Source organism: Salvelinus alpinus, chromosome 18, assembly GCF_045679555.1.
Source record: "Salvelinus alpinus chromosome 18, SLU_Salpinus.1, whole genome shotgun sequence".
Taxonomy (NCBI): Eukaryota; Metazoa; Chordata; class Actinopteri; order Salmoniformes; family Salmonidae; genus Salvelinus; species Salvelinus alpinus.
Window position 1 is genome coordinate 27,548,352 of NC_092103.1, and position 26,147 is coordinate 27,574,498.

Consider the following 26,147-nt stretch of genomic DNA (forward strand, 5'->3'; position numbering starts at 1 on the left):
AGCATCATGTTGTGGAGGTGCCGGAGGGACTGGTGCACTTCACAAAATAGATGGCATCATGAGGTAGGAAAATTATGTGGATATATTGAAGCAACATCTCAAGACATCAGTCAGGAAGTTAAAGCTTGGTCGCAAATGGGTCTTCCAAATGGACAATGACCCCAAGCATACTTCCAAAGTTGTAGCAAAATGGCTTAAGGACAACAAAGTCAAGGTATTGGAGTTGCCATCACAAATCCCAGACCTCAATCCTATAGAAAATTTGTGGGCAGAACTGAAAAAGCGTGTGGGAGCAAGGAGGCCTACAAACCTGACTCAGTTATACCAGCTCTGTCAGGAGTAATGGGCCAAAATTCACCCAACTTATTGTGGGAAGCTTGTGGAAGGCTACCTGAAACGTTTCACCCAAGTTAAACAATTGAAAGGCAATGCTACCAAATACTAATTGAGTGTATGTAAACTTCTGACCCACTGGGAATGTGACGAAAGAAATAAAAGCTGAAATAAATAATTCTCTACTATTATTCTGACATTTCACATTCTTAAAATGAAGTGGTGATCCTAACTGACCTAAGACAGGGAATTTTTACTAGGATTAAATGTCAGGAATTGTGAAAAACTTTGTTTATATGTATTTTGCTAAGGTGTATGTGAACTTCCGACTTTAACTGTACACAATCCATGTCTCAAGGCTTAAAAATCCTTCTTTAACCTGTCTCCTCCCCTTCATCTACACTGACTGAAATGGATTTAACAAGTGACATCAATAAGGGATAATAGCTTTCACCTGGATTCACCTGGTCAGTCTGTCATTGAAAGAGCAGGTGTTCCTAATGTTCTTGTACACTTAGTGTAACTACATGGTACATGTAAAATATTCTCTTTAATAACATGTACTGAAAGAGCCAAGCATTGATCAACAAAGCTGCATCTTAATCCAGGAAAGTTCTCTCCTAGAATCATCCCTAGCCAACTAAAGTATGCCAGGGAGCTAACCACGCTGGATACATGGCAGCATTATTTATATCACTTACAGCTGTCCAAGTGTCTGACATCTGTAGAGGGTAGTGAGCAAGAACAGAACAGAAAGTAGGGAACGCAGCCCTGGTCCGAGGCCATAGTTAAGCCCTGGGCTCTGTGTTATCATGGTCAGTATCCTGCCTCCTCCCTTAGCAGGAATGAGCTGATGTTAGTTTTGGATCAGCTAGTGGTCTCCTGAGCAACGTGACCCAAACACAGGGTGCTGTTTTGAAGTGCAGCTGCATCTACAGTGGAGAGGACAGAATATGATGTGATATATAACACACACATGCAAGCACAACATGCACGCTAAAAGACACACACACACACACACACACACACACACACACACACACACACACACACACACACACACACACACACACACACACACACACACACACACACACATACGCACACGCACACAATATAATTCCAGTCCAGTCTACTCGGAATACAGTGTACAATTATTGATACAGTAGTTGACATTACTATCTGTTCGTTGTCGGAAAGGTCCTGTTTCTGCCATCTGGTTTCCAGCTCAAACAGAAAAAAACAGCAAAGAGTCACATACAAATCCAAACAGATATCACATATGGAACTAGATCCTAAACCAGATGTTGTCCCATTTACACTGAGATCCATAACTGTCCCAACCCTGATCCTGTTTGTGTCCTGTTTATGATCCAAATCTTCATTCAGAATAAGTGGATAGGATACTCAGAAATAGAGAGGATGCTCTGATAGTCAGTCACATACATTCACAGTTTAGCTACAGATTGAGTTCTCTGACATAAATGTATGCCTGTGATCCAGGTTCTAATCCAGATCATGTCAAATTCAGTTGGGGATGCTCAGGGACTTTTCTGATTATTCTGATCATCTGGGGACACTTTTAATCCAGATTCTATTCCAGATTAAGATTCAGGTGGAGGTGTTCAGTCTCTTCCCCTTGAGGGACATGAAGTAGAGTTTGGATCCGGCTGATTTAGACATGAGGAGGAAGAGGAACGGGTCCAGGCAGGCATGCAGGCAGCACAGACACACCGCTACCTTGAAGTAGCCATAGAAGCTCTCCTCTCCGCCCTCCAACAGGCGTACGTAATGCAGGAAGTGGAGGGTCGCGGCGGGGGCGAAACATGCCACGAAGATCACAAACACCAGTGAGCTGGCCTTGACATACAGTGTCCAGTCGTGGTGCGAGCGGTTGAGTTCTCGTACGATCCGTGTGTAACACACAGCCGTGACCACCAGGGGGACTAATAGACCCAGGATTGTCAGGCCCAGATTGTATTAGAGCAGAGGAGCATGGGAGCTGTAGTCCCGGGGGAGTACATCATGGCAGGTGGTGAGGCCGAGCTGGGTTAGGCGGTAGCTCTGACGGACCAGTAGTTTAGGTATGACGGCAGCCCCAAACACCCCCCACACAGCCAAACTGGCCCAAACGGTGCACGCCCTCTTGGGAAGGCTCTTGTAGAGGAAGGGGTGCACCACAGCCAGGTAACGCTTGATGCTAAGGCAGGCTAGCGTGTGGGTCGAGCAGTAGAGGTTGCCATAGAAACAGGCCGTGACAACGCGGCAGGCAGTCTCGCCGAACATCCAGTGGTTGCCGTGGAGATGGTAGTGGGCCTTGAAGACGAGAGAGAGGAGGAGGAAGAGGTCGGAGACGGCCAGGCTGCAGTAGAGGATGGTTGACGACACTGTCCTGACTTTAGTGGCCACGGCAGACAAGATGGCAACGTTGGCCGGGATCCCCACGACAACGGCCAGCACGTAAACGCAAGGTATGACCCGTGTGCTCAGCGGGCCGGCATGATACGCCGCGGTGTCATTGCTTAGCAACCGCAGCGCCGGAGGGGTAAGGGCAGAGGGGCTGAGGAGGGGAGAAGAATGGGGTGCTTGTTGTGTCTGTGTCTGTTGGGTGGCATTAGGGAGAGAGACAGACTTTAACTGGATGATTTCTCCTCTAAATGTTCTGGGATTTACCACTTCAGTGATGTTCCTCTTGGATTTCCTGGCTTTTTTTCCTGGGAGAGGACATGAAGGGAGGGAGACATTAGGGTTTGGCACTATAACTCATACTGAAAGTACACTGAAGGCTATTCAAAACAGCATGATCATTCATTTGGTTAGTAATTTTCATTTACATAGGAATATAAAGTGAGCTCCAAAAGAATTGGGACAGTGAGATGTGTTGTTGTTTTAGTTCTGTGCTCTAGCACTTTAGATTTGAAATGATAGTGCAGGCTGTCAGCTTTAATTTGAGGGTATTTTCATCCATATCAGGTGAACCATTTAGAAATTACAGCAATTTTTGTACATAGTTCCCCCATTTTAGGGGACCAAAAGTATTTGGACAAATTCACTGATCAAATAAATTATTATTTGTCACATGCGCCGAATAAAACAGATGTAGACCTTACTGTGAAATGCTTACTTGCAAGCCCTTAGGGGGGCGCTGTTTTCACTTTGGAAAAAATCGTGCCCAAATTAAATGGCCTCGTACTCTGTTCTAGATCATACAATATGCATATTATTATTACTATTGGATAGAAAACACTCTGAAGTTTCTAAAACTGTTTGAATTATATCTGTGAGTAAAACAGAACTAATTTGGCAGCAAACTTCCATACAGGAAGGGAAAATTCTGAAAATGAGGCTCTGTGTCAGGGCTTGCCTATTCAACTGGCTTTTATTTATGGATCTGTATGCACTTCATACGCCTTCCACTAGATGTCAACAGGCAGTAGAAGGTTGAATGGGGTGTCTAGCTTGATGTGAGGCCGAATAAGCATTGTATAACATGATGTTATAAGACTGTCATCTGATGAAGTTGTCCTAAGGTTAGTGATTAATTTTATCTCTATTGCTGTTTTTTGTGAAAGCTATGTTGGCGGTGAATAAATGGCTTTGTGTGTTTGGCTATTGTGGTAAGCTAATATAATTCTATATTGTGTTTTCGCTGTAAAACACTTATTGGCTGGATTCACAAGATGTTTATCTTTCATTTGCTGTACTCCAGGAGGGGTCTAAGGAGGGGTCTAAGCACGCACCCCTGAGGGGGCCCCCTGTTGAGGATCAGCTTGGCATATGTGTTGTTGCCTACCCTTACCACCTGGGGGTAGCCCGTCAGGAAGTCTAGGATCCAGTTGCAGAGGAAGGTGTTTAGTCCCAGGGTCCTTGGCTTAGTGGTGAGCTTTGTGGGCACTATGGTGTTGAACGCTAAACTGTAGTCAATGAACAGCATTCTCACATATGTGCTCCTTTTGTCCAGGTGGGAAAGGGCAATTAATGGTAAATAATTTATAGTGCCATTTTTCGAGACACTTTTATTCTAAATAAAATAGAATATGTTTCTGTATGCTACCATGATTAATGAATTGTGAATAATGATGAGTGAGACACAGTTACAGATGTAAAAATATCATACATCCAAGATCTGCTAACCTCTCACCATTACAATAACAGGGGAGGTTAGCAGTTTCATGGGGGAATGATATTTGTGCATCTGTAACTTTCTCACTCATCCTTATTCACGGTTCATTCAGAACTATCCGTAATCATGGTAGCATCCACATGAATGTAGAAGCATATTCTATTCTAATTTACAATAAAGTGACTCGAAAATGACACAATACATTATTTACCATTAATTTCTATTGGCAACAAAATAATGGAGAACAGAACCAAAACAACCAAAAATGTCCCAATAGTTTTGGAGCTCACTGTATGACGTATGTCTCACTGTATGACGTATGTCTCACTGTATGACGTATGTCTCACTGTCTCACTGTATGACGTATGTCTCACTGTATGACGTATGTCTCACTGTATGACGTATGTCTCACTGTCTCACTGTATGACGTATGTCTCACTGTATGACGTATGTCTCACTGTATGACGTATGTCTCACTGTATGACGTATGTCTCACTGTCTCACTGTATGACGTATGTCTCACTGTATGACATATGTCTCACTGTATGACGTATGTCTCACTGTATGACGTATGTCTCACTGTATGACGTATGTCTCACTGTATGACGTATGTCTCACTGTATGACGTATGTCTCACTGTATGACGTATGTCTCACTGTATGATGTATGTCTCACTGTATGATGTATGTCTCACTGTATGACGTATGTCTCACTGTATGACGTATGTCTCACTGTATGACGTATGTCTCACTGTCTCACTGTATGACGTATGTCTCACTGTATGACGTATGTCTCACTGTATGACGTATGTCTCACTGTATGATGTATGTCTCACTGTATGACGTATGCCTCACTGTATGACGTATGTCTCACTGTATGACATATGTCTCACTGTATGACGTATGTCTCACTGTATGACGTATGTCTCACTGTCTCACTGTATGACGTATGTCTCACTGTATGACGTATGCCTCACTGTATGACGTATGTCTCACTGTATGATGTATGTCTCACTGTATGACGTATGTCTCACTGTATGACATATGTCTCACTGTATGACATATGTCTCACTGTATGATGTATGTCTCACTGTATGACGTATGCCTCACTGTATGATGTATGTCTCACTGTATGACGTATGTCTCACTGTATGACGTATGTCTCACTGTATGACATGAGAAGTGACAATTAAAAATTGAAAGAGAGAAATATACAGTAAAAATAACAATATGCATTTGGTTTTCCATATAATAAAGCATACAGTACATTAAGTAAAGTAAGGTCATTTGACATGGCATGACTGAGTTTCCTATCTATGGTAATGAGTAGAGCTGCTGACAAGGAGAGGACTCAGGTGTTAGTCAAACACGTGGTTTTCACTGTAACATGTAACTGTAACAGGAACAGTGACTGAATCAGAAGAGATAGAGTAGTCTATCTGTGCCCTGTCGACTAGTCAAATCATACATAAGGTTCAGTGATTCACACATCTACTGTATAAATATAGGTAAGTTATTACAAAAAACATATTGACAATTTAATATATATTTTTTGTGTTAAACGTTATTATAGTTCCCCAAAAAAGCTTGCTATAGATCAAACTGGATAAATCTCACAGTTAGCTAAATACATTATTATTAGAAACCATCACTAAATGGTATTTTTTAATCATTTCAGTTTAGAAGCATTTCAATAATTATTACTTATTGATAAACGGTCATCAATAATAAGGAGTTGTCTTTACCTTTGAATTGAAAGGTCACATCCAGAAAAAGAGATGAAACAAGTAAAAAAAAAAAACAGTTTCCCCATTACCACAGTTTATCTGAATTGTTCTATGAAATAATAAACTCTAGCTACTAACAATATAGGCAGATCTCTATAGATGTCCAGCGAGGTCACATCTCTGTCAAAAAGTCTGTCTGTTCTTGTTCCGTCAAGTTTTTCTCAGTAAGTTAAACCAGAGAGGAAGGCAGAGCAATAGGCAGTAATAGAAAACACACTTCCGGTTTAAACCTTCAAAACAGAAGAGGTATTTTGAAGACATTGCATCTCTAACACACATTCGTTGCAGTAGAACGCTTCAAAGAGATACATTCTTAAAGCTTTTCTATTGGTACTCTTATTTTGAAGGAATGTTTTCAAGTTGGTGTTGCCAGCATAATTTTGTGCTGCTGAAGATCTACTTTCTCAAAATGTGTGTTTACATTTTAGTAATTTAGCAGACTGTCTTATACAGAGTGACTTACAGTTAGTGCATTCATCTTAAGATAATGTAGCTAGGTGGGACAGCCACATTATCACAGTCATAGTAAGTACATTGTTCCTCAATAAAGTAGCTATCAACAAAGTCAGAGCTGGTAAGGGGGAGGGGTGATCTGCAGACGAGATTGTAGCATCATACCCAAGAAGACTCAAGGCTGTAATTGCTGCCAAAGGTGCTTCAACAAAGTACTGAGTAAAGGGTCTGAATACTTATGTAAATGTCATATTTAAGTTTTTTATTTTTAACACATTTGCGGAAATGTTTAAAAACCTGTTTTTGATTTGTCATTATGAGGTATTGTGTGTAAATCTTTTTTAAATACATTTTAGAATAAGGCTGTAATGTAACAAAATGTGGAAAAAGTGAAGGGGTCTGAATACTTTGCGATTGTACTGTAGATATTGCTTTGCCTGGAGTTCCGTCAACCTCTCAGATAAGTTTTATTGATGGGAATTCACTTTACAGCTGCTAAAGGAATAGGACTATGGCACTGAATTGAACCCCCACTCTTTTTGAATAGAGATCAGATCTTTTTTTATGGGTTAAGAGAACTACTCTATTGGTTTACTGATCAAGTCACTTGGGTTATTTAGTCAAATAGAGGGTACAACTCTAGTAAACTTCCTATTACGGAATCATATACAGTGAGGTGTATCCTCCTGAGACTCAGCAATTCATTTTTGTCCTCTCTAGTGGATATCAGTTCTGGGTACGTATCTCTGAGGCTATACAAGACACAGTATGGGCTTTTCAATGATATCACGTGCGGGAGTGTGACCTTGACAACCTTATCTTCCTGGTTCTTAAAATAATGGCTGCCGTCAAAATTAGCACATTAGTAAAAATAAAGAAATCCCCTTGAATGAGTCGGTGTGTCCAAACATTTGACTGGTACTGTATCTTCTGAGGAAACTGGCACAAATAATTCTGTTTTTACCGATCGCACAAATAAAATTCTATAATGAGTCAGCTGTTCAACAGATTAATAATATTTCTAAATAAAAATGCTGTCTTTCCGGCTATGTATGTGTGAGTGGGCGATGGTGCAGATGCACTCTCTCAAAAAAACACTAGTCACATCATCTTTCCTGTAGCTCAAAGACGGGTTTACAAGAAATCTCCCCACTTACATCTTTATGTCTGAAAACAAACAACATCCGCTCAAAAAGACACACTATGCCTGCTGTGTCCCTCATTTACTGGTTAATAATAAATGCTACATGTCCAACAGAACAACAACAATGGCACGTAAGCCGTTTTTTACCCCCAAGCTTCCCCCTCGTGTTCAAACAAAACTGATAACCTCAACTCCCATTTGTTTTATAAATTCTTACTAAAACATTGTATTTATTTTTTGTCTTCAGTATTTTTATCATCTCACTGTGAGTTCCCATCAGGCCCCAGCAGCTACCAGGTGTGACCCTGTGGCCTATCTTGTTCTTCCTGTGTCTCTGACGCACGGATGCTGGGACACAACAGAGAGATGAGTCTCATCTAAACATCTATGTGGACCCCTCTCACTAAAAGCATTGTATTTGGTTCAAAATGTTCTCTAAGACCTAAACCTCAACTGGAGTTGTGTATAAAGGGTGTGACCATTGAGCAAGTTGAGGAAGCTAGTTGAGGATCTTGTAGGTTTTTTGAGAAGTATTACTGTAATGAACATTCCAGATTCTCTGCATAATCAAATAACATTCAGCTCAGACACACAAGACATGCAATCAGGTTTCTCTTCACAGTTACTATGTCCAGAACTAATTCATGGCAACACACAGTATTATATATAGGCATGATCACAAATGACTCAAGCAAACAGTAAAATGACCTTAAAAAACGGATTAAAATATATCTCATGGAATGGCGGGGACTGTGAGGGGACACACGCACACAGACACTCCAACACACACATCATTTTGTTGTTGTATTGTTTGTATTATTTGTTAGTTGTATTGTTTGTATATCATTGTATGTTACATTTGTTTGACTGTCCTTGTCTATCAGTGTATCAGTGTTTGTTAATTGTCATGTTTTTGTGTGGACTCCAGGAAGAGTAGCTGCTAACGGAGATCCAAATAAATAAACCAGAGAACCCTCACAGAGAGCCACCCAACCAGAGCGACTTGACTCACGCCGTCCGTCCGTAGAGGAGCACCTGTCGCGTCTGTGACGTCATGTTGTCGCTAACACCATTACTGGGGACTCATCCAGAGATTAGGTACACTGTTAAACCATACGCTCTGAGGGTACACGCACTCAGCGACAAACACAAACAGTCTGAGGATGGCAATGCGGTGCAGTTACTTCCTCTTTTACATAGACTCTAGTATGTCTTTTCTATTTCTTTGCCATGTCCAGTCAGTGTGCCCCCTCTGTAAACTACCGCTGACAGATATTTTTTAAATAAATAATTATGATAAAACGTTTAATAATTAATTTAACATTGACATTTTTACAACAGGACAATCTGAGGGGGCAGGTGCCTTTGTGCCCCTATGGGCATGAAGCCACTGTCACGAAAATAACAGTCTGTTACAACACATAAGTATAAACAGCTGTATCAAAATGTACAAGCATTGCATAAACAACAACAGTTTGAGGGAATCGGTCCGTTCACCAACCAAGGTGAGAGTCTGTTACTATAATTGAAATGAAGTTAGAACAGCTTAATCATTTACATCTTGAATGAAGTATATTTCGCTTTTGTGCCAAAAGGTCAGCGGTGCAAAGTTCATCCTGTAGGCGACACCCCCTCAACCACCAGCGGAAATAACCACAGCCTGAACCTCAACCCCTGAACCGCACTGATCTAATCTAAACGCCTACTCACACACAGACAGTGCTACAGCCCATGGGACTGTTTGAGAAAGGACAGTAGCCTGTCACATCAAATCAAATCATCAAATCAAATGTTATTTGTCACGTGCACCAAATACAACAGATGTAGACCTTACAGTGAAATGCTTACTTACAAGCCCTTAACCAACAATGCTAAAATTATTTAAGAAAACAAGTTCAAATAAGTATCTTAGGGCTAGGCGTCCTGCTAGTGGGACAACTTCCGGTGAAACTGGAGGGCGCGCAATTCAAATAAATAATCATAAAAATTATGGATATTAAACATTTAGGTACATACAAGTGTCTTATATCGGTTGAAATCTTAAATTCTTGTTAATATAACTGCACTGTCTGATTTACAGTAGCCATTACAGCGAAAGCATGCCATGCAAATTTTTGAGGACGGCGCCCCACATCAAAATATTTTTCCACAGGCACAGGTTTCATAAATTCACAAATAGCGATTAAATATTCACTTACTTTTTGAAAATCTTCCTCTGATTTGTCATGCAAAGGGTCCCAGCTATAACATGTAGTGTCGTTTTGTTAGATAAAATCCTTCTTTATATCCCAAAAAGTCAGTTTAGTTGGCGCCATCGATTTGAGTAATCCACTCGTTCAACATGCAGAGAAAGGAATCCGAAAATCTACCGCTAAACCTTGTTAAAACAAGTCAAAATATGTTTCCATTGACTCCTCAGATACCCTAAAATGTAATCAAACTATAATATTTCTTACGGAAAGAAGTATGTTCAATAGGAAACCGATATTAGCAGGTGTGTCTTGTCTTCATCATGCGCCCAAACACGAATTTCCAAGAGTGTGTCCTTCTACTAAAACTCATATTTCTTATTAGTTTTGGAAGTTACAAGCCTGAAATCTTAAACATAGACTGCTGATACCCTGTGGAAGCCATAGGAATTGCATCCTAGGAGCTAGAATTCATAATGCCACTATACCTGTCCTCTGCCGTGCCTTGATTGTATTACTGCTAATGATATCTGGAAATGTGCATGTACACCCTGGCCCATCTTCTGTTGTTAGCCCCAATTCTGACTTGTGCTCTGATATATGCTTCACTGATTTCTGCTCCCGTAAAAGCCTGGGTTTTCTGCATGTTAGCTGCACGTTAGCTGTTCTAACTTCATTTCAATTATAGTAACAGACTCTCACCTTGGTTGGTGAACGGTCTACAGTGTAATTGACATGGGGGGCTACAGTCCGGGTTCCAACAGATAATAAGTAATGTTCCTCACTTAATTTGTCAATTGGGATGTTTTCCCAGTACTGCCCCATTCCTGGTAGTCTGGCTGGTCATCCTGTGCCTGTTATATAAACTTGTTTAGAACTGGGCTGCATCTTAATCCAGGAAAGTTCTCTCCTAGAATCATCCCTAGCCAACTAAAGTATGCCAGGGAGCTAACCACGCTGGATACATGGCAGCATTATTTATATCACTTACAGCTGTCCAAGTGTCTGACATCTGTAGAGGGTAGTGAGCAAGAACAGAACAGAAAGTAGGGAACGCAGCCCTGGTCCGAGGCCATAGTTAAGCCCTGGGCTCTGTGTTATCATGGTCAGTATCCTGCCTCCTCCCTTAGCAGGAATGAGCTGATGTTAGTTTTGGATCAGCTAGTGGTCTCCTGAGCAACGTGACCCAAACACAGGGTGCTGTTTTGAAGTGCAGCTGCATCTACAGTGGAGAGGACAGAATATGATGTGATATATAACACACACATGCAAGCACAACATGCACGCTAAAAGACACACACACACACACACACACACACACACACACACACACACACACACACACACACACACACACACACACACACACACACACACACACACACACACACACACACACACACACACACTAAAACACTTGCATATGGGAGAGTATGGGAACTGAATACATAACATTACATAATTAATTATCAACTATCAAAGCATATTGGGGACAGTTTCATCATATTGAAAATCCTAATGTTTCCCTAATGAGTGAAGTATGAGGGAGTTAAGAGAGCGAGAGACAGAGAGTTTGTTGTTTGAACCCAGGGAGTCTGGTTCTGTGTTTTCTCACTGAGTCATGCTTCCCCTCCCACACACTCCCACACGCACGCACACGCACGCACGCACGCACCCACACCAACACTCCCACTAATTCCACACACACACACACACACACACACACACACACACACACACACACACACACACACACACACACACACACACACACACACACACACACACACACACACACACACACACACACACACACACACACACACACACACACACTCTTACTCAATTGTCCCCACACGGCAATAACATTTCCCTCTGTCTTCAGAGGGCCCCTGATGAGTCCCCCATACAGCCAAGCCCAGCTCAGCATAATCTAATAGATGACAGTGATGGATGCTCTGACCATTTACTTGTAACATCAAAGTACAGGTGCAGTATTATTTGTGTTTTAGAGGAGTTTGTACAGTTTCAATATTTTCACTGTAAATTGTGAAATTGTACAATGTAGTAATGCTTTCCTGAACACATTGCTTCTCTCTCAAACTAAATTCTACATAGCAGTATTTGTGACTGTCTGAATTTGTCTATCATGAGAGGAGAGTTTACTGATGCAGCCAGGCAGTGTAGACAGACAGTAGCATGTCCAGCACTGTAATTTCAGCAGTAATGTAAGATTGGTTGAACTGGCCTTCCCACCTCATTCACTGGCTCTGGCACTGGCTGAATAATGTCATGTGATCTCCGGGAAAGAGAGGGGACCATAGCCAGACAGGGACAGAGCTGTTAACTCAATCACAGGATACAAAGACACCTCCCTATACACGCATGCACACACAGACACACAAGCACACACACACACAGACAGCCGGCTGGATATAATAGCCTCATATTTAATGTGCCTCTCTAGACAGGAAAGACATGAACAGATAACACATGGTGGATTTGCAGCTCTCTGGACTCTGGTGCTGCTTTAGGTCAAAATTAGATTATCCAGTCTCTTCCATAAAGAAACATGTCTTTCTTACGTGTTGTCTTTGTAACTGTCCCCTATGAACCTTTCCCGGCAGTTTGTGGCCGTTACCATGAAAATGTCTGATTTGGGAATCGTTAAACTGGAAGGCAGATCCCACCTAACCCAATTGCAAGCCATCTGTATGAGTTACTTGACACTGTGAACCAGATTCCAGGTGGTGAATAGGTGTGTCAAAGTTCACAGTTATATTCTGATACCGTTACATTCAATGTCATGTCATTAGATAGAGGTTGATAAACAGCAGGCGCAACCGGTCTAGCTTGATTCTTTGTCAAGAATTGGCTTCCACTGGCTTCCCTGCTTTTTTAAAGTCAGCTACAGACAATATGTTCCCACTGGGCAAACACTGGTTGAATCAGTGTTTTGAAATTACGTTGAAATGAAATTACGTTGAACCAACATGGGATAGACGTTGAATTGACATCTGTGCCCAGTGGGTTATAGAATGAGGTTGACAGAGATGGTTCAGTGTTTCTGTGAATTCCTCTCCACACAGGAAGCTATTACAGTTTTTTTCAATTGCTAACAAGCATCAGTCAATACTGAAGCCCTTTTTTCAAAACTCTTCACACAGTTTGCATTACCAACATGCATCTTGGCCAAACAGTTAATCTCACCTCCAAAACTCACTCAAACCACTAAAACACTTGATGCATGCTTCAAAATAAGCTCGTTCGACCATAACACTGGCAACAATTCTCACTCAGAAAGCATACGTTGTCTCTCATAACACACTGACCTAAAAAACACTAACAACAGGAAGCATTACATAAATGATGAACTTCTCTTTAAAGTTCAAATGATTTTTCACAAAATTCAGTATAGAATAAGAATAACACCTTTTCACTTTATTGACTGTACTAAAGTATATGTAACAAGAATTAATAAAAAATGCAGCAATTTGCTTCAATAGCCTTTATTTATTATATATCTATGCATATAGTAATTTACTTGTGAAAAATAAAAAGTTGAAACCAAAATCAAATTCCTGAAATTCCAGGGATGCAATAATAATTACAAAAAAACATCAACAACATGTATAGTATAATCACTCATACTGTACAGTACTGTGAGGGTTCTAGTTCTCCCTCTCTCCTGCATTTGGCCACAAGTTCTCATCAACATCATATCTTGTCTTCTCTGGTGATGCATCTTGTAAAGTATCTTCTGGAATGTCTAATCCAACCCTGGCAGTCTTCAGGAGAAGTGTCTCCACACCCCCGCATTCATGGGATCCAGAAAGGACATCTGGTCATGTGGATGGTGGTCATAAACCTTCCACCATGCAGTGAAAAACTCCTCTATGGGGTTTAGGAAGGGGGAGTATGGAGGCAGGAATAGTACTGACATCCTGGGATGTGCAGCAAACCAGTCTGACTGCAGCAGAGTGGTGGACTGCCACACAATCCCACACAACAAAGGTAGGGGAGTTTCTTGCCCCTCTCCTCTGCTTGCACAAGTCAATTATGCAGGTCATCCAGAAAATAAATGAGCCTCTGTATTGTAGGGGCCAATGAGTGGTTTGTGTAACAGCAAACCATCATTGGACAGTGCTGCACACTTTGTGATGTTAGCTCCTCTCTGGCCTGGGACATCCACGGTTGCTCTCTGTCCAATCACATTTCTTCCCCTGCGGCGTGTTTTTGCCAAGTTGAATCCAGCTTCATCCACAAAGATGAATGTACAGTCGTGGCCAAAAGTTTTGAGAATGACACAAATATGAATTTCCACAAAGTTTGCTGCTTCATTGTCTTTAGATATTTTTGTCAGATGTTACTATGGAATACTGAAGTATAATTACAAGCATTTCATAAGTGTCAAAGGCTTTTATTGACAATTACATGAAGTTGATGCAAAGAGTCAATATTTGCAGTGTTGACCCTTCTTTTTCAAGACCTCTGCAATCCGCCCTGGCATGCTGTCAATTAACTTCTGGGCCACATCCTGACTGATGGCAGCCCATTCTTGCATAATCAATGCTTGGAGTTTGTCAGAATTTGTGGGTTTTTGTTTGTCCACCCGCCTCTTGAGGATTGACCACAAGTTCTCAATGGGATTAAGGTCTGGGGAGATTCCTGGCCATGGACCCAAAATATCAATGTTTTGTTCCTCGAGCCACTTAGTTATCACTTTTGCCTTATGGCAAGGTGCTCCATCATGCTGGAAAAGGCATTGTTCGTCACCAAACTGTTTCTGGATGGTTGGGAGAAGTTGCTCTCGGAGGATGTGTTGGTACCATTCTTTATTCATGGCTGTGTTCTTAGGCAAAATTGTGAGTGAGCCCACTCCCTTGGCTGAGAAGCAACCCCACACATGAATGGTCTCAGGATGCTTTACTGTCGGCATGACACAGGACTGATGCTAGCGCTCACCTTGTCTTCTCCGGACAAGCTTTTTCCGGATGCCCCAAACAATCGGAAAGGGGATTCATCAGAGAAAATGACTTTACCCCAGTGCTCAGCAGTCCAATCCCTGTACCTTTTGCAGAATAGCAGTCTGTCCCTGATGTTTTTCCTGGAGAGAAGTGGCTTCTTTGCAGCCCTTCTTGACACCAGGCCATCCTCCAAAAGTATTCACCTCACTGTGCGTGCAGATGCACACACACCTGCCTGCTGCCATTCCTGAGCAAGCTCTGTACTGGTGGTGACCCGATCCCGCAGCGGAATCAACTTTAGGAGACGGTCCTGGCGCTAGCTGGACTTTCTTGGGCGCCCTGAAGCCTTCTTCACAACAATTGAACCGTTCTCCTTAAAGTTCTTGATGATCAGATAAATGGTTGATTTAGGTGCAATCTTACTGGCAGCAATATCCTTGCCTGTAAAGCCCTTTTTGTGCAAAACAATGATGACGGCATGTGTTTCCTTGCAGGTAACCATGGTTGACAGAGGAAGAATAATGATTCCAAGTACCACCCTCCTTTTGAAGCTTCCAGTCTGTTATTCGAACTCAATCAGCATGACAGAGTGATCTCCAGCCTTGTCCTCGTCAACACTCACACCTGTGTTAATGAGAGAATCACTGACATGATGTCAGCTGGTCCATTTGTGGCAGGGCTGAAATGCAGTGGAAATGTTTTTTGTGGGTTCAGTTGGTAAAGAGGGACTTTGCAATTAATTGCAATACATCTGATCACTCTTCATAACATTCTGGAGTATATGCAAATTGCCATCATACAATCTGAGGCAGCAGACTTTGTGAAAATGAATATTTGTGTCATTCTCAAAACTTTTGGCCACGACTGTATATGCAGTTTGCCTGGCTTCCATCTCCATTACTCTCTAAAATACAGTAAATCCACAGTTTTCCAGTACTTTACATTATGCATAGCTGTGTATGTGCCCTGTTTGGTTATTGAACAGACATCTTACCTGGACATATTGATACCGGAATTCTTACACACGTTCACCATTTCTCTCAGGGTACAACTGCTTCATCCTTATTATGTTTCTCTAGGACTCTGGCAATTGTCGTTGTGCTGACCGTATTCACATTCCCAAAAGTGATATTGTCTGCCAGCACTCTGTCCCGAATTTTATTGCATTGATGCCAATTACCATGTCAACAATGCCAATTTCCTGCGTATCTGATAATATTTAGTTTCTCCCTCCTGTGGGAGGCTACCTTTGGATCCTACTGAAAAACACAAAACAGTCAATATATTTCAAAATGTAAATACATGTAAAAATGTGAACATACTGTATTGTACTGTAATATGTACTTCAATTATCACTGAAGGATGCACATCTCACCTGTTGTTTTGCCGGAAAATTCGTACTATTGATGCAACTGTTGAACGCTGCAGGTTTGGTTGCATCCTTAAACTGGCCTCTCTCGAAGAGACCATGGTTTACAACATGGTCAATAATTGTGGACCTTATCTCATCAGAGACCACCGCTTGGTCTTCCTCTCCTTTGTCATCCATGCATTCTCCCTCTCCCTGTCACTCTTCTATCCCCACCAACCTGTCTTCCTTGATCCATCTTTCCAAATTAAATCATTCCAAAGTCGTCCTCTTTTGTCTGTTTGGTAACGAGACTAAAAACAGGACACTTGGGTAGGCTTTCAGCTGAAATTGCAATCAGCTGTGTTTGGAATAATTCTATATTCTGCCAAGATGTTCTATATGTTTCAATCTGGTTACTGCAGAAATGCACGACATTTGCCATCATTCTGTTTTGAATGTTTTTTTAACAGTTTGGAAACAGTGTGTTAGCATTTGAAAACATGTTCTGCAATTATATCGTTTTGCAAGTAGGCTGCATCCTGCCTCCTATTTTGGTCTGGCCACAGCACCTCATCTACATCACAAGCGATGTTCTCCCTGGCTAACCAGCGGGGAAAGAATCTTCTGGAGTGACGGATCCAGCCGCCGAAAGACCCCACAGCAACTTCACCACATGCACCCTCCATTGCCTGGAGAAAAGTCATGCGTGTGAGGGGATGGAGGTCATGCACCTTTTGTCGCTATCCTGAAAAAAACTCTTCAGTTGGGTTTAGGAATGGGGAATATGGTGGGAGGTATAGAACAATAAATTGTGGGTGGTCGATGAACCAGTTGCGGACCAGAGCAGCCAGGTGGAAACTCACATTGTCCCAAATGACAACATACCTGGGCTGCTCTGGTCCACCCCTCTGCTCCGCTGAAATGATGATGCCATGTAGTGTGTCCAGGAATGTGATGAGAAGGGGGGTGTTGTAGGGACCAAGGTTGGCATGGTGATGGAGGACGCCTTGCTGGCTAAAGGCTGTGCACATGGTGATATTCCCTCAACACTGTCCAGGAACATTATTGGCCATTGTGAATGTTCCGTCCCCTTCTTTTGGCTAGGTTGAAGCCAGCCTCATCAATGTAAATATAAACGTGCTGAATTGCAGCAGCATCCAGCTCCAAGACTCTCTGAAACAGACAACAAGACAATATGTGACATACCTAGAGCAGTCAATATGGTGAGGCACAATACAATGGATTACAGTACTGTAATGTGTCTATACAGTGCTGATATGATAGTAAATTCACAGTATAGTACTTACAAATATTCATAGCGCTGTTCTTTAACACTGAGTTTCCTCAAATGGCGCCCTGTAGATCCGTTTCATCCGGATTCGGTTGCGCTGTAATACACGGCCTAATGTAGACAAGCCCACCTGGTGAATGTTGTTGAATATTGTGTTGTCTGCAATTATGTGGTTCTGGATTTCTCGTAGTCTAATGGCATTGTTTGCCGCCACCATGTTCACAATAGCGGTCTCCTGTTCTGGTGTGAACAGCTGGTGTCTTCCACCATGGCCTGGCCGTTTCTCAGTTCTGCAGAAGATCCACAAATATGATATGATTCGGATACAGTAAGCTAAAATAATCTTTTTTTTCTCAATATGAAATGACATTACTGTAACATAGGCCTACTGGTATGTCAGACTGCAGTATACATACATAAAGAGCATAGTGTAGATGGTAGGTAACTTACTGGTTGTTATTTCTGAATGTACAGATGATAGATGCAACTGTGTAGCGGCTCAGGTTGGGCTGAACTCTGTGCCCAGCCTCCCTCATACTCAACCCATGGTTGAGCACATGGTCAACCAATGTGGCCCTGATCTCATCTGAGACAACTGTCCTTCCTCATCCTCGTCCTCTCACTTATTCACCTCTAGCTCTTGCTTCATCATTGACTTCCATTTTCCTCCAAAACAGGAGAGCTCATCTGTGGCCTTTTATAGTGCTAAAGCTCTGATTTCTAAGTGAACAATTCAGCAACTAGTGTTTACATCTGTGAGGAGTGGGTGTTGCCAATTGGTACATAGAGTTTGGCATTGTGATTGGCGTTGCTTTCCTAAAATCTAAATAGATTTTAAATTTGTGCCTAATGTAGAGAACTTTTGTTTATTTAACTAGGCAAGTCAGTTAAGAACAAATTCTTATTTACAATGACGGCCTACCGGGAAACAGTGGGTTAACTGCCTTGTTCAGGGGAAGAACGACAGATTTTTACCTTGTCAGCTCAATTGAAAATTGAGAACTGAGTGTAAAGCAGGAATTGTGCTTGCAATTTTGCAGATTTGGTTTAGGGATTTGGTACATGAGTTTCAGGTTTCGGTGATTGCTTTCAAGTTCCAATTTTAGTGTGTAAACAATTGGGAAAAACTGTAAGCATTAATCACAGAAGGTGATTGCAGAAAATCCAAACTTAGTTTTAGTTTTACACTAATTTAATAATCTAGGAACAATGTTCATCATGATTGTTGGAGGATTCTTTAAGCTGAATTCTTTGTTCTGAACCTTGACAGGCAGACAGAACATTGGGATGGGGCTAGTTCAAAACAGCAAGGTCAGTTTACTTTCCCAAGGAAAACTAGCCTCTGGAAATAGACAGGAAAACATCGTTTTTTTTTTATTCTTGAGCGAGGTCAACATCAAATGCATTGCTCTTAAAGGGCTACATGGTCAATCTGCTGTCTGCATTGTCCGTGCAGCATTTAAGGCCTCTGCAGAAGTCAGGGCATTCATACTTCTTGCGCTTTGCGGAGCAACGCGGAATTGTTGTGAAGGATGTTGTCAAGGAAGTGAGTTTCTGATTATACAGGACTTAATGTCAATGCAGAGCTACAGTATACAGAGCCCTCCGTATTGTTACAAAATTTGAGGAGCACGGCGATGCGCTATCGAACTTAATGGCGCCTCCGACCACATTTTCGGATTAAGCATAAATTGGCTCTTACGAGAATCACACTAAACCCAGACATTTTGATTTGTATAAATTATAGCTGCTTATAAATTACATTATCAAGTACATTATACAATAATGTGTTGTCCCACAGCTTTGGACCACTGATTTAATCATTGTTATAAATGTGCTCTGCAGTACCACAGGAGACTCAGCTGCAACTGTTGTCTTGAGGCCATTAGTAGTCTGTTTTTACAGAAAGTAATTCCTCGCCAAATGACTTCCTGTCCATTCTTATACCCACCCTTTCGCTCTTGAAGATCACAATTGGGCATTTCCTGGAAACTCCTGATGCTGACCATTATCAACGTCAGTTCTGCACAAAATAGAGGAAATACATCTTTATATTATCATCAGCAAGCACCTCACTAAACAAAACATATCAAACTGACAAACAGCATACTTCAATATTCATATGATCTCAAAAGCGTTTTAGTTTAATAAAATTGTTGAAAAATATGAGTATCTCCTCTTGTCAGAATCTAGGAGTATAGGCGTACTGTGTACTGCACCTGGCTGTGTTCATATCGAACATTCATTCAAATGATAATAATACAAATAAAAAGCAGGCACTAACAGGGCCAGCCAGTGTAAAAAAAAGTGACATTTTCTATTTAACAGTTGTCCTAACAAGAAAACAGCATTGATCTCCATTCAGTAATTCCATTAAACGTTAACTGTCGACCCATGTGAAAGTTAGTCCTGTTGTTGACTCAAGTGATGACATCAGAAGCTAGGAACGCGCGCCACCCTGGACAATTTCCATATTCTGCGTCACGGATGGACTGGGGAGGCGTAAACTGTCTGAAAGCGACAGTTAGTTCTCTATGCAGCAACAGAGAAGGAGACCAAACATACATACACACATACATACATACATACATACATACATACATACATACATACAGGTTGATAATAATATGTGTTCAGATCTAGAATAAACGCTTTAGGCTACATTAGTAAACCTTTTCATCTTTACTGGACTTCATTACAGTTCGGTGAGGTAGTAAATCTGTTCATCTTTATTGGACTTCATTACAGTTCTGCGAGAATGTTTTTCAAAGCCGTTCTATTCCTGGCAGGCGTGCATGCGGTTTCATGCGTTTTTAACGGTGAGTAGAATTCGCCTGATCCGTGATAAAATGTATTACATACAAAGAATGTGTAGCCTACACTTTTAGACCCTACCTGAATTATAGCCATAGACTATTATTTGGAAAAGTTTCATTCTATGATATAAGCGGGTCGGTGTGGCACGGTGACTTATAACCGTTGCAACATAAAGTATTATGTGTAGTATTCATGAAACATTTACAGACAGTTACATATTCCAAAGTATAAAATACTACACTGAACAAAAATATAAACGCAACATGTAAGGTATTGGTCCCATGTTTCATGAGCTGAATTAAAAATCCCATAAATGTTCCATACACAAAAAAGGTTTATTTCTCAAAAATTGTCTGCACAAATTCATGTACATCCCTTTTGGTGAGCATGTATCTTTTGCCAAGATATTCCATCCACCTAACAGGTGTGGCATATCAAGAAGCTGATTAAACAGCATGATTATTACACAGGTGCACCTTGTGCTGGGGACAATAAAAGGTCACACCAAAATGTCCACTTTCGTCACACAACACACATTTTGAGGGAGCGTGGCTGCACCCCTGCCCAGTCATGTGAAATCCATAGATTAAGCCCTAATGAATTTATTTAAATTGACAAATGTCCTTATATGAATTGTAACTCAGTAAAATCTTAGAAATTGTTGCGTTCAAATTTTTAAGTGTAAGTCAGGGATATTTATGGAGTTTTATTATAGGCCTACATTTTATCCTTTGCTTTTCTTGTCTGAAATAACTCTCCTTTTTATGATGCAACAAAACCGGTTGAAATGTATTGCGATACAATTTTAGAAGTGGTCTTGTTGAACACCATTTTATTGACAGAACCAGCATTTTATCAACAACGGAAAGTAGATTTTAAAGAAAGTTATTCCAATACCCATGTAGCACCTCTCATTTTCAGGACACACATTATAGTCATCCCATTTTCAAAGGGATCCTATAGGAACTTCAAACAGTCTGTTTCAGGTCCTCCATAACACTGAGCTCTATGACTATTATAATGTAGACTGCAGTGCTCCACACACCTATTCCCATGTGGGACTGACTTGCGTCTCTGTATTGTTTTTTTCCACAGGCAGCTCCATCGTGAGGACCTTTGCCAGGAGGTTAGTCACGGAAGGGTCCGCGGTCACAGACGAGCCAATAGATCTAGACCTACTGGACTACTACCCAGACATAGACAGTAATGGGACTGGAGTTGGACTAAACAATGTGTCCGGACCGGGAGAGAGAGTTGGGTTTATAAATGGGTCCAGACTGGGACCGTTGGAACTGGGCTCTGCCAGGAATGCTACAGAAGTCTGGTCTTACACCATCTCTGTTATGGCCAACAACTTCCTCACAGGCCACCTCTCTACCATCTTCATCCCGACGCTTTACACCTTCGTCTTCTTCATCAGCGTGCCTCTTAACATTGTTGCCATGGTGACCTTTGCCCAACGGATCCGGCCCATGAAGCCGGCAGTGATCTACATGCTGAACCTGGCAGCCGCCGACCTGCTGTTCGCCCTGCTGCTGCCCTTCAAGATCGTCTACCACTACAATGGCAATGACTGGGGCTTCGGCGAGGGGTTGTGCCGCCTGGTCACTGCGGCTTTCTACTGCAACATGTACTGCTCCATCCTCCTCATGACCTGTGTCAGCGTGGACCGCCTGCTGGCAGTGGCCTACCCCATCAACTCCCTGGCCTGGAGGAGCCCCCGCAACGCAGCCTTGGCCTGTAGCGCCATGTGGATCCTGGCTGTGGGTGGCTCGCTGCCTCTTGTCCTCTCACAGCAGACGGTCTACTACGACCCACTGGATATCACCACCTGCCATGACATCCAGGACCTGGAGCTGTTAGAGGAGCAATACGTCTTCTTCTTTCCTATACTCTCCTGCACCCTCTACTTCCTGCCGCTGTTCATAATGGTGACCTGTTACTCCCGGGTGGTGCAGGTGCTCAACAAGGCTCCGTGCGGTGTTGTAGGTAAATACAAACCAGGGAAACCAGACATAATGTACTTCATTTGGCTAATCTGTTTCTTAATCTTGATGCAGAAGGTCTGTTTAAAAAATACATCTCATTAGAGGATAATAATATTTTCTATTGTAATTTGATCTGATCTAGGCCGTTCAAGGCAGAAGGCGCGGGCTGTGGTGATGGCGGTTACCGTGCTTGTGGTGTTCGTGGTCTGTTTCACACCCACCAACTCCATTCTCCTCGCTCACTACCTCCAGATCGCTGGGCAGGTGGGTGGGGAACCAGACGCTACCCATGTGGCCTACCTGGTGTCACTATGTTTGGGGAGCATCAGCTGCTGCCTGGACCCGCTGGTCTACTATTTTGGCTCGTCCCAGTGCCAGAGGCAGCTGGAGGGGGCGCTGGGATGCCAGATGGTCGCCGAGGGAAGGAAGAGTCTGGCCTCGTCCTCTGGTTCCTCCAGGACCAGCACCAGGACCAGAATAAGCACGAGGACCAGCACTAGGATTACTAAGGTGGACACCTTCCAGGCCAGCCTCAGCAGCCAGTACAAGAAACTCCTGGTCTGATGGATAGATGGAGACACAGAGAGCTGTTTCTTTTTCACTGACAAAAATGTAAAAAATATATTTAGTATATGCTATATTTCCACTGTTTCAGACTGTGCAAGATGCTTCTGGTCTGACAGATAGACATGGACCAAAGCTAGGCTATTTCTGAGGAGAAAGAATGGATTTGGCTTGTATGATGAATTCAGTCAGACATTCATCCATAGGTCTGGGTTAGCTATGCCCAACTCTAAATATGAAGAAGAGATATACATTTCCGTTGTTTCAGACAGTGCAAGAAGCTGCTGTCCTGATTGTCATGGGCCAAAGTTGTTTCTGACCTGTACGACACTACAGTACCAAGAATATATATTTAGGGTAAGAGAAAAGGAAAATGTAAGTTTTGTGAAAATGTAATGGATAATACCATTTTTAATCTTTATCTTAAATATATTTCCTGTTGAAGTTGGTATTATTCCCCAAAACGGTTTATTTTAAGTTTGACGGTCTGCGATAAGGGAATAACAAAGGAGTCTTTGTATAATCATGTATTGTACCATTTCTTAAACACTCACTGTGAACAATACAAGGAAATGCTTTCGACGGCCTACTGGCCGTAGAGACATTTACCCAGCATTGTGAAATGTGTAGCCTATGCACTATGTTGTTAATGTTGTATAGAAATACCATGCAGTTTATTAGGTACACCCATCTTGTACCAGGTCGGACCCCCCTAAGCCTCAAGAACAGCCTGAATTCTTTGGGGCATGGAAAGGTTGCACAATTTCTATAAAGGGACCTAACGTCTGCCAGGAAAACATTCCCCACACCATTTCACCACCGCCACCAGCCTGTACCATTGACACCAGGCAGGAAGGGGCCATGTACTTATGCTGCTTACGCCAAATCCGGACTTTGCCATCATCATGATGCAACAGGAACCGGGATTCGTCGGACCAGGCAATGTTTTTCCACTCATCAATTGTCCAGTGTTGGTGATTACGTGCCCACTGAAGCCGCTTCTTCTTGTTTTTAGCTGATAGGAGTGTCCCGGTATGGTGTCTGCTGCAATGTTTTTTAGAAACTTTTACAAATGACTCAAGACATTTCAGCTTTTCATTTTTAATTCAAGAAGTATTCAATTATTTTGTTATGGCAAGCCTAAAAATGTGCTTAACATGTCACATTACAAGTTGCATGGACTCACTGTGTGCAATACTAGTGTTTAACATGAATTTTGAATGAGTACCTCATCTCTGTACCACACACATATCATTATCTGTAAGGTCCCTCATCAAGCAGTGAATTTCAAACACAGATTCAACCACAAAGACCAGGGAGGTTTTCCAATACCTTGCAAAGAAGGGCACCTATTGGTAGATGGGTAAATATAATAAAAGCAGACATTGAATGGTGTATCAATACACCCATCGATACAGGCGTCTGTAGGAGCGAAGCCTTTTCGTGAACGAGGTGGTGTACCTTAATAAACTGACCACTGTGTGTATATTATCACTCCAATAACTTTAGCTCACACTCATTATTACTAAATGTTCCATTTGTGTGAATGTATAATCTATGCATTCAGAATTGGAAGAGCTGTTTGACTACTCAAATACCCAGACAAGTCAAGCAAAATGCATCAGAGCAGGTACTATGCTGCGTACAGACACGCTTGCGCACTCAACGATCGAAATATAACGTATTGCGGTACTACTTTGAGAGTAAGAAGTGCTGTGATACCCCCTATTGGTGTGAATTATACATCCTTCAAGTCAAGTACATTTACAGCACTTTGTCACAGTCCTGCATGTTGCATTACATACAGCAGGTGGCGCTACATACCTATTTAGTACAAACAAGTATTCCGTGGGATTTATATTTTGTCTGGAGGATAACATTAAATGAAAAAAATATTAAATGGTCTTAAAACCTCTCAGGGATAGGCGGGACGCTTGCGTCCCACTTGGCCAATAAGCCAGGGAAAATGTAGAGCGCCAAATAAAAAAGAAAATAATATAAAATCAAACTTTCATTAAATCACACATAAGATACCAAATTAAAGCTACACTCGTTGTGAATCCAGCCAACATGTCAGATTTCAAAAAGGCTTTTCGGCGAAAGCATAAGATGCTATTATCTGATGATAGCACAACAGTAAACAAAGAGAGTGTAGCATATTTCAACCCTACAGGCGCAACACAAAACGCAGAAATAAAATATAAATCATGCCTTACCTTTGACGAATTTCTTTTGTTGGCACTCCAATATGTCCCATAAACATCACAAAGGGTCCTTTTGTTCGATTAATTCCGTCCATATATGTCCAAAATGTCCATTTATTTGGCGCGTTTGATCCAGAAAAAAACAGCTTCCAATTTGCGCAACGTCACTACAAAATATCTCAAAAATTACCTCTAAACTTTGCCAAAACATTTCAAACTACTTTGGTAATACAACTGAAGTTATTTGTAAACGTTAATAATCGATCAAATTGAAGACGGGTCTATCTGTTTTCAATACAGGAGGACAACAAACTAACGATACTTTTCTAGTCTTGCACAACTCTCAAACAGTACACATAACATTACACTGATTCCAGATGGCCGTTCTTCTTCATTGCACAAAGGAATAACCTCAACCTATTTCCAAAGACTGGTGACATCCAGTGGAAGCGGTAGGACCTGCAAACAGGTTGATTAGAAATCTAGTATCCCAATGAAATTTCATTGAACAGACGGTGACCTAAAAAAAATAAATCTGAATGGTTAGTCCTCGGGGTTTTGCCTGCTACATAAGTTCTGTGATACTCACAGACATGATTCAAACAGTTTTAGAAACTTCAGAGTGTTTTCTATCCAAATCTACTAATAATATGCATATCTTATATTCTGGGGATGAGTAGAAGGAAGTTGAAATTGGGCACGCTATTTATCCAAAAGTGAAAATGCTGCCCCCTATCCTAGAGAAGTTTTAAAGAAGGTATTTGTGCCATACTGTTACAGAACATTACAAAAAACAATGGTAAATGTTTCAAATAAAGCTATCTGATTTTTTGTGTGTGTGATGTTGTATATTTTGTTTGTGGTTTAATTTCTTTCAAATTAATTTAAGGAATATAAATAATGGACACTGAGGCATTGTGAATAGCTGAAATATTGA

At 41.6% G+C, this 26,147-nt stretch overlaps 1 protein-coding gene, 1 long non-coding RNA gene and 1 pseudogene across 3 annotated transcripts; 1 reads left to right on the forward strand and 2 right to left on the reverse strand.

Moving 5' to 3' along the window:
- Positions 1 to 864: 864 nt before the first annotated feature.
- On the reverse strand, positions 865 to 6,243 carry LOC139544100 (proteinase-activated receptor 3-like; annotated as a pseudogene).
- Positions 2,703 to 26,041, forward strand: LOC139544099 (proteinase-activated receptor 1-like). Of its 2 annotated transcripts, none has more exons than XM_071350863.1 (3): positions 2,703 to 2,804; positions 21,550 to 22,443; positions 22,585 to 26,041. In XM_071350863.1, exons 2-3 carry the CDS (start codon positions 21,798 to 21,800, stop codon positions 23,004 to 23,006), a joined length of 1,068 nt encoding a protein of 355 aa, XP_071206964.1. In that variant the 5' UTR covers positions 2,703 to 2,804; positions 21,550 to 21,797; the 3' UTR covers positions 23,007 to 26,041. The 2 variants fall into 2 exon arrangements, with proteins under 2 accessions (XP_071206964.1, XP_071206963.1); XM_071350862.1 differs by lacking the exon at positions 2,703 to 2,804 and adding an exon at positions 20,168 to 20,456.
- LOC139544101 (uncharacterized) lies at positions 13,530 to 19,684 on the reverse strand. The gene is made up of 3 exons (XR_011668806.1): positions 19,589 to 19,684; positions 17,654 to 17,927; positions 13,530 to 17,519 (listed from the first exon to the last, which is right to left on the reverse strand). It is a non-coding gene; the product is annotated as an uncharacterized lncRNA (long non-coding RNA).
- Positions 26,042 to 26,147: the final 106 nt, after the last annotated feature.

Excerpts from the sequence above, each read along its gene's own strand:
- LOC139544099 (XM_071350862.1), top strand. The coding sequence starts at position 20,396 with ATGTTTTTCAAAGCCGTTCTATTCCTGGCAGGCGTGCATGCGGTTTCA. Across the intron at positions 20,457-21,549 it reads GGTTTCATGCGTTTTTAACG|GCAGCTCCATCGTGAGGACC; the intron begins GTGAGTAGAATT and ends TTTTTTCCACAG. Across the intron at positions 22,444-22,584 it reads GGCTCCGTGCGGTGTTGTAG|GCCGTTCAAGGCAGAAGGCG; the intron begins GTAAATACAAAC and ends GATCTGATCTAG.